The sequence below is a fragment of the Megalops cyprinoides genome, chromosome 24 (assembly GCF_013368585.1).
Source record: "Megalops cyprinoides isolate fMegCyp1 chromosome 24, fMegCyp1.pri, whole genome shotgun sequence".
Taxonomy (NCBI): Eukaryota; Metazoa; Chordata; class Actinopteri; order Elopiformes; family Megalopidae; genus Megalops; species Megalops cyprinoides.
The window spans coordinates 1,923,488-1,936,767 of NC_050606.1; the positions used below are offsets into that span (position 1 = coordinate 1,923,488).

The 13,280-nt window shown below is 45.3% G+C and overlaps 1 protein-coding gene across 1 annotated transcript; it reads left to right on the plus strand.

Annotated features, from left to right (window-relative positions):
- Positions 1-2,982: 2,982 nt before the first annotated feature.
- Positions 2,983-3,486, plus strand: LOC118771487 (cadherin-6-like; the record flags this gene model as incomplete). The annotated part of the gene is made up of 1 exon (XM_036519497.1): positions 2,983-3,486. A coding segment is annotated over one exon (504 nt), but the record flags the coding sequence as incomplete, so codon positions are not given.
- Between the last annotated feature and the right edge of the window lie 9,794 nt (positions 3,487-13,280).

The window sequence follows — 13,280 nt, forward strand, 5'->3', positions numbered from 1 at the left end:
TTAGGGGATTGGGGGGGGGTCAAAGGTCACAGTTTTGTGTTATGAACATTTCCCTTTGTCTCTTGGAAAAAGGGTGTAATTTAATCAAACAGGCAGGCAACATGAGGATACTCACTAAATTTGGTGGATAACACATTAAAATACAGAAGAAAGAATCTGTATGTTGCTGCACATCTACTGTTTTACCTAGTAGTAAAAGATGCTTGTTTTAATCTAAATTCATCTGATCTATACCACCATTTTGATCTGTCTTGCCAATGTTACATGTGTTTGCACATGTCTGTTTTTCCTGTGATAATAAGCAGTGCCGTTGCTTGAGCTGAATGTGCCTGTGTTTTGCCAGCGTGTTTGCTGACTCTATGACTATTGGAATTACTCCTAGATAACACAGCTAGAATTCTGACCCGGAGAAGTGGATTTAGTCGCCATGAAAAGGATGCCTACCTACTGCCGGTAGTTATATCTGACAATGACTATCCTGTCCAGAGTAGTACCAGCACGCTGACCATCCGAGTGTGTGCCTGTGACCGCAGGGGCAATGTCCGCTCCTGCGGCATCGAAGCCCTGCTGCTGTCTGCCAGGCTCAGTACCGCCGCCCTGGTGGCCATTCTGCTGTGCGTCCTCATCCTGCTCAGTGAGTGCCCCCCTCTCCTGTCCGTCCGTCAAGCGACCCCCGCGAGAGGCTCAGCCGTTTTATGACCTTATCACTATCTATCTGTTTCTTTGTCTCAAGGCCTTCAATTTACCTCTGACATGTTAAATCCGTGCACATTGGATTAAGGTGTGTGCACGCATATGTGTGTGTGCGTGTGTGCGTGTGTGTGGGCATGCGTGCGTGTGTGAGTGTGTGTGTGCGCGTGCGTGCATGTGTGTGGTGTGTGTGTGTGTGTGTAATGTGTGGTGTGTGTGTGCGTGTGTGTGTGTGTGGTGTGTGTGTGCGTGCGTGTGTGTGTGTGTGCGTGTGTGTGTGTGTAATGTGTGGTGTGTGTGTGCGTGCGTGCGTGTGTGTGCGTGTGTGTGTGTGTAATGTGTGGTGTGTGTGTGTCTGTGCGCGTGTGTGTGTGTGTGTGTAATGTGTGGTGTGTGTGTGCGTGTGTGTGTCTGTGCGCGTGCGTGTGTGTGTGTGTAATGTGTGGTGTGTGTGTGCGTGTGTGTGTGTGCGCGTGCGTGGGTGTGTGTGTGTGTGTGATGTGTGGTGTGTGTGTGTGTAATGTGTGTGCGCGTGCATGTGTGTGAGTGGTGTGTGTGTGTGTCTGTGTGCGTGTGTGCACGCATGCACATGCGTGTCTCTGTGTATGTGTATGCTCTCTTTGTGTTCAGCCATGTTCTGTTCTTATTATACTTTTTGTTTGACACTGTTTTGTGATTATCTTAGACGTTGTCTGCCATGCTGTCTAATAAGAAACTACTACTGTTGCTATGACAATGCTATGCTATGACTGTTGCTCCCTTCTACAAGCACCACTACAGCTAGGAGTACTGTTGGCAACAACACTTCCTCTACTCTACATACTACTACTAAGACCACCGGATGAGTACAACACAGTAAATGTAAAAGTAAAGAACAATTTATGTCCCATCTGAAGCCCTGTAAGAGACTGCTCCAGGTTCGGAACGTGGCATGGAGCATATTTTCCATTTCATATGTGTATGAATAAGTACAGAGGGAAAGCTCCTTTGTATCTGTGTTATTGTGTGAAATAGATCTGAGTACATGTAGGGGGATGTGCGGTTTGCTTAGTGATTCGTACTTCACCTCTGTGGCAGAAATGCAGTCCTTTGTAACCTGATATACGATAGGATGTTGAAGGCATCTCCACTGTTCCTGTGCATACTACGAATAGGTAGCATTTTCCTGAGTGTATCAATTAATAACTAAAATCACAGAGACAGAGCCAAGTGTACCCTTTGATCAGGTGGCAATCTCGTCCCATCTAGATGCTGGCATCAGGCTTTTGATGTACCTTTGTTTTCGATATTTCACAAAGAGCTGCATTAAAGAAGCAGTCCACTCTGGAGTATGCTTAGCAGCGCACGGCTGACGTGAGCTTTTGCTTTTTCGTACGGACAGAAGCCTTTGCTTCCTGAATGCGCGGTAGTCTGTTTAAATCTCACCAAATCACCTGATCGAATCACCTGAGAGCTCCGCCCACTGTGGGTTTCCTGGCCGTTTTACATGCCGTTGACTTCTCACTGAATAAAAATCTGCCCTTGTCTGTCCAGATGAAGCATTCCCATCTCATCTCACACCCTGCCCAAAAAACCTCACCCTCGCCGGCTGTATCAGGGCATTCTGACAGTGTGCCCAGGGCTCAGTGAACAAACTTACCCTTAGAGGGCAAAGGTCACGTGGCTTGGCCGTCTCTTGCTGCGTGGAGTGCCCCCTTCTCCACACCGCTCCTCTGGAATGGCGGTGCGGCCCACAGCGGGGCGAGGCTCGGTCAGACAGACAGACTCACAGCTCTGAAAAGAGGCTCTTCCTCTTCCACCTGCTGCTCCCTACACAGCATAGCATGGATATCTGCCCAGCGGCTGACAGGGGAGGCGAAGCCACATCCGACAGGCCTCGTTTCCCTTTGAATACCAAACTGCCGGGATTAATATTTACCTGCACTCTCCAGTCATGCATATGTTTTGCAAATGAATATTTACTTCTGGGAGTGAAGCGTTAACAGAAAGGAGCATACGCTGCTTAATATGTGTGGCCACTCTCTCCAAAAGCACATTTTTCAAATGAATATTAACAGCAGTCCCTGGAAGTGTAGCCATTTAAAAGAAGTACGGATTAATACTTCACCTTCCCAGCGATCATGGATGAAGCCTAACCCTCCCCATCCACCACCTAAAAAATCCTTATTAAGGGATCACTGATTTCAGAAAATAACTAAACAAATAACATGAAACAATATTACATTGATAGTGATAGTGGTGTTGGCGTGTTTAGCAGCGTAATTCCTTCATATTAAATATGTAAACGTGTTTATTCCAGTGATCGTGGTTCTGTTCGCCGCCCTGAGGAGGCAGAGGAAGAAGGAGCCGCTGATCATCTCCAAAGAGGACGTGCGGGACAACGTGGTGAGCTACAACGACGAGGGGGGCGGGGAGGAGGACACGCAGGCCTTCGACATCGGCACGCTGCGCAACCCGCAGGCCGTGGACGGCAACAAGCAACGGCGCGACATCATCCCGGAGATGCTGTTCCCGTGCCAACGCCCGTCGCCCGTCAGGGGCGGCGGCCACGACATCAGAGACTTCATCACGGGCCGCCTGGCGGAGAGCGATGCTGACCCCTCGGCACCCCCCTACGATTCGCTGGCCACCTACGCCTACGAGGGCAGTGGCTCGCTCGCCGACTCGCTCAGCTCACTGGAGTCGGGCGAGCCTGACGCCGACCACGACTACAATTACCTCGGCAACTGGGGGCCCCACTTTAAAAAACTGGCCGACATGTACATAGCGAAGGACCCGCCCAGGGACGCGCCCTGAAACAGCGGATGTGACGCACTGATGTGTACCGGGAGGGGGGGGGGGGGGGGACTTGAATAAAACTATTCAGCTGAGTAAGTGACGTTTTTAACTCCGCTTTTCTACCGTGTTTTTTCGGTTGTATTTCTATTTTGTAACTGGTGAAGAATAAGTCTTTCCCTTTTTTTCATTTTTAGGTTTTTTGTGATATCTGCCGTGGGTGACCTGTTTTGTAATTAGGAGAAGGGTGGTGGTAGTCTTGTGTGCTATCAGTGTTTAAGCAGAAAATAAAAAAACACACTGGAAGCTGGATTAGATAGGTCATTGTGTAAAATGTGTTATTAAGAGGCCTGTTTAATTATTTATCATTTCATATTCATTTGAAGGGTTGGTAAGGGTTACTTTGTCAAAGTGTGGGTTAATTTCATATTAATGTTAAATCATAATATGGACTTTTAGAATCACTGGAAAAACCCTGTATTATGTTGTATGAATGCTGAGTCATAACGTTTTATATTTATATTTTTATATTTTTTAATAAAAAGGTAAATACTTGCATGTTTCTTCCCTCTGTTTATATTGAATTCTGTTAGCATTGGCACCTTCAGCTAATCTAATATAAATAGTTAGAATGGTATTCCTCCTGTAACTAAAAACCTCTAAATGGCCAACAACGGTTTAATATTCAATCATTATGATTTGGGCGCTGTATTTGTGAAATCATTTGTTTGTGCTTTGTGAATGCGCTGTTTTAGAAGAACTTTTAGAACCTTCCAATGCACGTAATGGATACTTATTTTATCACACAAGGATTCACATTTTGGCTCAGTGCATATGCTTCAACATTGCCATCTCTAAGGCTAATGACTGCCGCCTGCCAAGTAAGATATCAAGTAATGTCCTTTGGTCTTCTGCAATCAAATTTATAATTTTGTACCTTTTTAAGGATTTTCTAGTACAGCCGTACTGAAGTCGGTCCTCACTATTCTGATGCAAGGAAACTGTCAGGAGCTCTGCAATTATAACAGTGCAAAATATACCTGCACCTATCATCCATGACTTGAGTAATTGCACTCCAGGTATGGGTGTACTTTGGGATAAACCTTATTATCTCTTTTTGTTTCTGTAGTGCAAACAGCCATGCTATTATACTACACTAATTGGTGGTGTAGAGGGCTGCTTTCTGAGTCTCATAGCTCATCAGCATTTTTTCAGTCATTTTTTCTGATGCTTCAGGCATTTTTGCTGTCACTTATTCATTATTTACAAACTTATTTATTAATAACGGCCCAGACTTCCGAGTCCCCTTGGTCGCGGGATCGACTCAGGGACTGCTGCTAGCAGGCAGCTCGTGGGTCAATGCCGGCCAACCGGTCCCCCCCCCCCCCCCCGGTCACACAACCCCGTGCATTACGCCGAGCCGTAATCCTCCTGCTTTTCCGCTCTTAATGAATCCCTGAGAGTCCCTTTTTTCAGAGCGTTCTGGGTCATTGTCCAGCCTCGCCGCAAAGAAACCGATAGGCCCTCCAGCATGGCAGATTATTGCAAGGCTACTTTGCCCCCCCAAGCTCTTATCCTGACTCAATGTGCCCACCCTCGAACCCGGGACGTTCCTGTCTTTCTCCAAGCTAATGGGGGCTCCCTGAGAAAAGCCCGCTGTTATTGGCTGCAGTCTCTCATTTCCCTCAAACCCGAGAGCCAGAAATGATAGAGATCTTCCTTTTCTGAGAGGACAGCACATCGAAGCTCAGATGAGTCATTGGTTTTATGCACATATTCCCTCATTATGGTATCTGGTAGGTATAAGCTTCATTTGGCTTACCGCTCAACCATTGCTTCTGTGAGATTTCTGCCCGAAAACCCTGGCATTTTCATCTGGGTAGTGTAGCACTACACATGTTCTGTTCTTGTCAAAATGTCCCCGATACTTAAAGATTAATTTAAACAAAAATAAATGTGTGCACCTCTCCTGACATCCTGACGTCTGTTGTGTATCCCACTCATTTTTTCTATACCATCAAAGTATGTGTGTCCCAAAACTATGTCACCTATATGACCAAAGCAACTCCATCACACTGAGCATGCTCTGTGAGGTTACATACATCACCACAGAGATCCACATTTTTATGGCATACCTCTCTTTCTCAGAGTAAGCAACAGCACCTCTGTGGTCAGATAAATGTCCCTTCCGACAGCACGGTAAATTCCGACTGCTGATTGGTTGGGGGATGCTCAAGTTCCCAGGTTCCTAATGCTGTACTAGGTTCATTGTTAAGCGTTTCTCCAAAGCAGACACTGTAGAGTGAATTTAGGAGAGATTATGACAGCAGGATTTTTTTTTTTCCCAGGGTTTAAAACTAGAGGGAGTTACCTGGGGAATGAGTTCATGTGAACTGTTCTGAAGAACTCTGAGAAGAAAAGTCCATCTGACTAATCTGTGACAGTGCACAGAACTCGTGGGACAGATGCTGAAGGGACACTTAACATGTCACGCGACATTTCTCAGATGGAGGACGGGGTTATTTCGTCGATTTTTAAGCCCATCTGTTAAGCCTCAGGCTTTGGAAGTCAGCGGAGGATATTAGACTCTTTTCATTTTGCCAAATGCGTCAGGTTATTTTATTTTTTCATCATCGGCCCTCAGTCCTTCTTCCCCCTTCTGATTCAGAGACGTTGTAAACATATGCTTTCGGGAAATGGGTCAATTAAGCACATGCTGCAGTGAGCTCTGCGTAGCAGTGATGAGTCCGCACGGCTGTGAGGAGCACGTGAACCCAATGGAGTGTTTCGCTGAAACCCGGGGGCAGCCATTTTGACATCTGTCAGCTCCCGTTCACCTCCCTGCTCTCCAGTAGCCTACAGCCTTAAAGGCTGATGGAAGGCCGTCAGCCCCATGGCTTCCCCCATTCTGCAGGCAAGGTATCCCTGAGCTTCACACAACGTGGACGCAAAGTCGCTCCTTCCAAGGAACAGCACCTGAAAATGCTTCTGCAGGTCTATCACCAGCTTTAGCTGTTTAGGCCAGGAGTGTTACACTCCAGGAGGGATGATGTTTCGCTGTTTTTGTTTGTTATTTTTTTCTTGATGTTTTAGTCCTTCGTTTAATCTTTCTTGTGTAATTCTCTGTAAACCCTACTTTCCTATCTGGCTGGAAACAGCATGGGTTGCATTACATTATCGGCTTTTAGCAGACTCTCAGAATGACTTACAAGGGTAACAATTTTTTACATGTTACCCGTTTACACAGCTGGATATTTACTGAGGCGTTTCTGGGTTAAGTACCTTGCCCAAGGCTACAACAGCAGTGGGGAACTGAAACGGCAACCTTTTGGTTACGAGTCCTGCACCTTACTGCTATTTTGCACTGCGTCCCCACATGCGGCATCCATGTGAACACATGTGAGCACAGCACAGCATGAATCATTAAGCTCTTATGACAGAAGCAGCCAGAACACAGTGCGATGCACCTAACTCTGATTAACGGGCATCGAGCCGGAAAAAGTACTAAAATAATGATAACAAACATAGTGCCCAGCTGGATTCCTTAAAGCGATTATACTTACAGCCCATTAAAGTGAACGCAGATCTATAAGAACAGGGGTCTATAAAAACAACATTACCTTCAATCATAGGTACAGGTAATGTTCATTGACTCATGGAAGCAGCAATTAATTACCTCGCACTGCCTCCCCCATAGTGACTAACATAATGAGCGTCTGAAAGGGCTCCAGCACACTATATTTAGAGGGGTCAGAGTCTGTGTGCTTGCATTGCTCAATTGCTCGGTGTGACAACAGTTGTGCAGATAGTAAATCTAAGCTCTGGTCTGTACTGATGGCATGCTTCGTTGCAGTGTTTTTATTGCTGGGAGATGCATGCAATTGGGTGCAGGTGGCTAATTATGCCAATTAATACCGGGGAGGTGGTTGGGAGGTTAAACATGGTGTTGGCTGATTACGGTGCCGTTTGACTTTACAGCCAAATACATTTAAAGGGAAGTACAGGTCCTTGGTCCTGTTAAGAACACAAAAGCTTGCACATCTCGGTGAAGTGCCGAGGGCACCAATGTGGAATCAAACCTGCAACCTTTCAGTTACAAGCCCTGCTCCTCACCACTATGCTACACTGCCATCCCGATCTCCTTCTTTACATTTAGAAGAGAAACATACATGTATGCGCGTTAGACGAGGTGGAGAAAAACGCACATGGACTAACAATGTAAAAATGTGTTGGAACCCCCACGTTTCCGCCGGTAAACCATGCATGGCTAGACTCACTTTCAGCTCACACTGCAAAGCCAAGTTCATTAACTCACAGCTCTACAGCCCAGCAGATTATTATTTTACATCATTTCTCCCTTATTGAAAACAACATGCAAAAAAAAAGCAGATATGGTGGAAGGATACGCTGCACAGCCCGGGAGGAAATGGGAAGCGATGTTAAGCGCATGTTTTTAAGGTTCTCGTGCACACACACACACGTGTGGTAAACCCAGAGTGACATACGTGGAGGCGGAGTGTAGGGGAGGACCTGTGAGTCAGACAGAAGCTGCTATGACCCGTTTTCCTGTCTTCTCCATCAGACCGGAGATCTGAAGAGTCCAAACCGGGGTCTGGGTCCAGACGGGATTGCAGGAGCGCTGCCCGCCCATGCGTGCATAGCAAAGGACATCAAAAGTGTTTGCAGACAGCTTGTGAACATGGCTGAGGTCTACACCTCTCCCAAACCACCGCGAAGTGAGCCGACAATAACTTCAGATTTCACAGAGTGTAATCAGTTCTTACACTTCTTGCCTCTCTGAATTTGATGTATTAAAACCCATCCATGGGTCTGTATGGTTATGGCCTTACCAATAAATTTAACTATATATATATTTGTTTTTCATTTGTTGAACGGGAGAAACACTAGCTGCATCTGTAACTATTTTGTAATTATGATTATTTGTATTATGTGTATAAGATACACATATATAACAGCATATATAAAACATTCCTCTTTCTTGCTCTCTCTCTCTCTCTCACTTATATATATATATATATATATATGTACATACATGCATGCATAACATAATATCGTCTAACCCTAACCTACAATAGACTTCTTTCTGCCTGCGGACAATCTCACATTAGCGTCTCTTGATGAGGCCTAATGTTCTTGATGTGCTCTCACGCGTCAGCTTCATTAGAGATCAGGTCAAATCTGAAAACTCTCTCACACCTAAAGGTCACACCTTCAGAAACGCTTAAGGGGCAGGATCCGTTCATCCTGTTAATGTACGATAACAGGAGAAAAGCACTGCCCTGTCATTCTGAGTCGGGAAGCGGGCACATAAGAGAAAGGCTTGAATGTCATTAGGCAGCACACACAATTCCAAATGAACACCTAGATTCTGGAGTAAAGGCATTACTGGATCGTCCATCCACCCGGCGCATGTCACTCAAAGCCAAGGGGAAACCGCCCCCTACACATCTCAGGTATCCCCTTCTGCGTCTGAGCTGATGTTCCCGCCCACAAATCGTGACTGATAGCTGCAGTGCCCAATGGGATCCTCAGTCAGACACAGCGCTGGGTGCAGAGGTAATTTGCATTTGCTGTGATTATGTATCATTATGGTGGCAGTGGATATCAATCAAGGCTTCGCCGCACGAGTTGATCACACATTATTCTGAGAGCATGTGCGTGCGCTAACTGCTGAGTGGGGCTTCTCAGACACAGGCGTAATATCCGAAAGGTGCCTCTCACTGGGGGGCACGGCAGTTGCGGTTTAAATATCTGCAGTGCTGCATGAATGAGCGCATTAGGGTTTCCAAGCTGCCTTGGGTGTAACATGGGGCTATGTCTCAGCTCATTGCAGGAGAGGCATACTTTTTTAAAAATTACAAATGCTGAATTTGTTTTAAAAATCCCCAACACACAAGCACACATATGCAAATACTCACACGCACTCACACACACACAAACACACGTACACACACAGACACGCGCGCACACACACACACACAATCACACACACATGCACACACACATGCACACACACATGCGCGCACACACTCACACACACACACACACACACACACACACACACACACACACACAGTAATGTGTCCTTCACTGTGCATGCCCTCCACACACACAGCACTGCAAAGAATCTGTCAAAACCCCTTCTAGAGCTGAAAGCATTTCCCAGCTGCGATGTAAAAAAAATTTAAAAATGAATAAATGACACGAATATGGCGCATGACCTCGGTGTTGGAGCCCCGCGCGGGACGCCCCGACTCCACTCCAGCCTTGCTCATTACTCATGCAGCCATTTCCCACTTCAACAGTCCCTGCCAGGAACAGCAATCCACAGCAACGCTAACATCGCTGACAGCTGGACCTCCACTCCCTCCGCGCTGAAATGAAAGGTGGGGAAATCGAGGTGACCTCACAGAGCGCGGACTCAGCTGTGCCCCAAAGAGCTGAACTGGAGATCGCCTTGCGCCAAACCTAACCCGAAGAGAGACAGCCACCCTGTGCTTCTTTTCAAACGTAGTTTGTTTGCTTCCACATTACAGCCTTGTGTAAACATGATATTATGAAATTATGAAATCAAATAGACAGACCTTACTTGTTAACTGCATTTCCATGTCAGAGCAAGATCTGCTACATTCCAAAAACTGCTGAATTCCTCTCCAAAAGAGTCACCCACGATCATTCTTGTGTTTGCATTTGCTGCCACCTGCTGGACAGAGTAGCAAGTAGTTAGTATATTGATAGAGAGCAGAAATATTTCTCTCACACACACACACACATACACACACACACACACACACATACAGGCACACACTCTCAAAGATATTACAGGTGTGTAACACGGACTATAGCCCCAGCCCTCGAGCGAGGTGTGTAGTGTGTTGTGAGGTGTGTAGCTTGGAGTGAGGCTAAATTGTGCTTGCGGAAGGTCATGTTAACAACACGCACATGCGACATAAATGTGAATCATGTTATCAACATGCACACATACATGTGCCTGACATAAATGTGCTTCTGCTGTGTTTCATCATCATCATCATCATCAGCATCACCATCATCATCACCATCATCGATGTCGTCATCATCATCATCATCATCATCATCATCATTTCCCTTATCTCTGACACTGGGGTGATTCCACATGCTCTCCCCCTGGCTGAATCAGGTCAGAGCAGCCAGAGGAAGTCTCCTGTAAACCACACTGTGCTCCTCCGGCATTACAGGGAAGCATGTGGCTGCTGATCTCACAGTGAGGCCAGCGGGGTGATGGAGCTACACATCCCTGCCGGCGCCTGTTGAGGGCCAATCAAATCTGCGCTCAGCCAGGGAGTGCATCGGTCATCACTGCTGGAACCGCTGCTTGTTTAATAACACAGTATCAACAAGTATCACAGCTTTCAAGAGACGCGTGGCACGGCAGCAGGTTGGTTGGTTACTGCCAAATGATGAAACACACACACACACACACACACACACACACTCGCTCGCACACTCGCACACACACACACACACACACACACACACACACACACACACACACACACACACACACACACACACTCGCTCGCACACATATATAGATAAACAGAATTTGCCCACTGGCTGGTATTCCCTGTTGCAGGAAGAGACAAAATAAAATCGAAAACATCTGGGTTAGAGACAGGAAGACACAGCCAGCTGGGAGAAGACGAAGGAGTCCTTGGCACAGAGTGGCATGTTTTTTGGCCATTTTAACCTGTAATACTTTAGATTACATTATTGGCATTTAGCAGACACTCTTATCCAGAGCGACTTACACCAGTTACAATTGTTATTACAATGTTATCCATTTATACAGCTGGATATTTACTGAGGCGATTGTGGGTTAAGTGCATTGCCCAAGGGTACAGCAACAGTTCCCCAGCACAGAATCAAACTGGCAACATTTTGGTTATGAATCCTGCTCCTTAACCACTATGCTACACTGTAAAGGTACTTCAAATGGAAACTTTAAACTGTGAAGGCACTATAATCATTAAGCGGAAGAGACCAGAGACTTGAAATCTGCAAACCACAGAGCACACAGACAGCCAATCGTGTGGTGAAATCACGTGGCTGAAATCACCTACAGCTAACCACCCACCCCCACCACGGCCTTCCAGACCACAGGCTGGGGCTCAGAGCCGGGACGTACCAGGCAAAACACCCACTCAGGATCTTGCCACAGGGTTTGATTAGATTTAGCTTTTTAATTATGGAGGAATTTGTTAACGGAACAGCATCACTGGATTGACAACTTTGATCTATAATTCACAGCTGTCAGAAGCCTCTTTTGACTGTCAGAGTTTGCACACAACTTTTGAACTAATTAAGTTAAATTAATCAATACATACTACAGACAAATAATTGGTTGTTAAATGTTTTATTTTTCCACTATCTTTTGTTGAGTGCAAATACTACTTTTTTTTGATGGCATAACCTTTTCTCTTTGAAATATTATGTAAGTATTCCAAGATCAAAGATGCATTCCTTTAATCATCGCTGCATATTATGTATTATTTATCAAAATGACCTTGTTATTTTTTCATATTTTTCATAAACAGTGATGGTGGGTTGTGCTCTTGCAAATAATTCCAACACTAAACCTCAGGCTGTAATTATACACTTACATCTGACACACAACATTCATTTACAATATTTGTGAAACAATCTGGTACATTATTGTGTAGCTCATGTAACCTTTGGGATGGCTGATGCTTAGCCCTAGTGAAACCATTACATTACTGGCATTTAGCAGACACTCTTATCCAGAGCAACTTACATCAGTTACAGTTTTTTCTTTCTTTACAATGTTCAAATTGTTGAATTGTGAATGAATGACCATGGAAGCACGGGTTATTGCTACTGAGACCCCCCCCCCCCCCCCAAATGAAGCTTGAGTATTAGCTTCATTTCAAAACCTGCTGGACCAACGTAGGGAGGCTGTGCTTTTACTTGGTCACCAGGTGGCAGTGAAACACAGATTAGAAAAACTGAACACACTGAACAAAAAGCTGAAGAGAAATCTTCAGTATGCAAGGAAAAAAAACTCATTGTGCAAGATTATGTAAATTTGTTTCAGGCAGGAGATTTTGGGATGCAAATAGCGCAGGGAGCTTACCTTTATTTATAAATATGCTGAACCTGCTTTTGATTGTTCTATGGGATTAGCCAGCATGTAGGTTTAAATATGGACCATCCATCAGCAGATCATTTCCTTTATCCCATTCAATGCAGCTCTGTCTTGTGCAGTTTGCATGAAATCACTTCAGCTATAACAGAAAAGAAATGAATAAAAATTATATAGCATAAATTGATTTTAAAACCAGTTTCAAACAGGTCTGTGATATCGGTTGTATTAGTGATGATTAAATGTACCCCACACTCTTTGCTGTAATTAAAATGATTATAATATGAAGTGCAGAACGATAACTCTGCCATTTTAGGAAGATTGAGGAGGAGAGGATTCGGCTGCTGATATGCGATCTCAGCTACAGCTCAGTTTGACAGCAAGCTCGTTGAACATGAAAAAAAGGCTCAGCATAATTACGAGGCTAACACTCTATATTAACTTGCTTTACAGCTGTGTTACAACATTGCAATTACTTTAGGAGCTACGTGTGCAAAAACACATTACAACCACCTACCACCAGAGGCAGCAGTGAGTAATACTCACAGGCAGTGCTTGGAACCCAGCAGCTGCAGAGAGGCATTATAGATGATGAGAGTCAATGCTTACGAATGGCTTTGAGGGCAAACTGAATGGAGGCCTTACTGTGCCA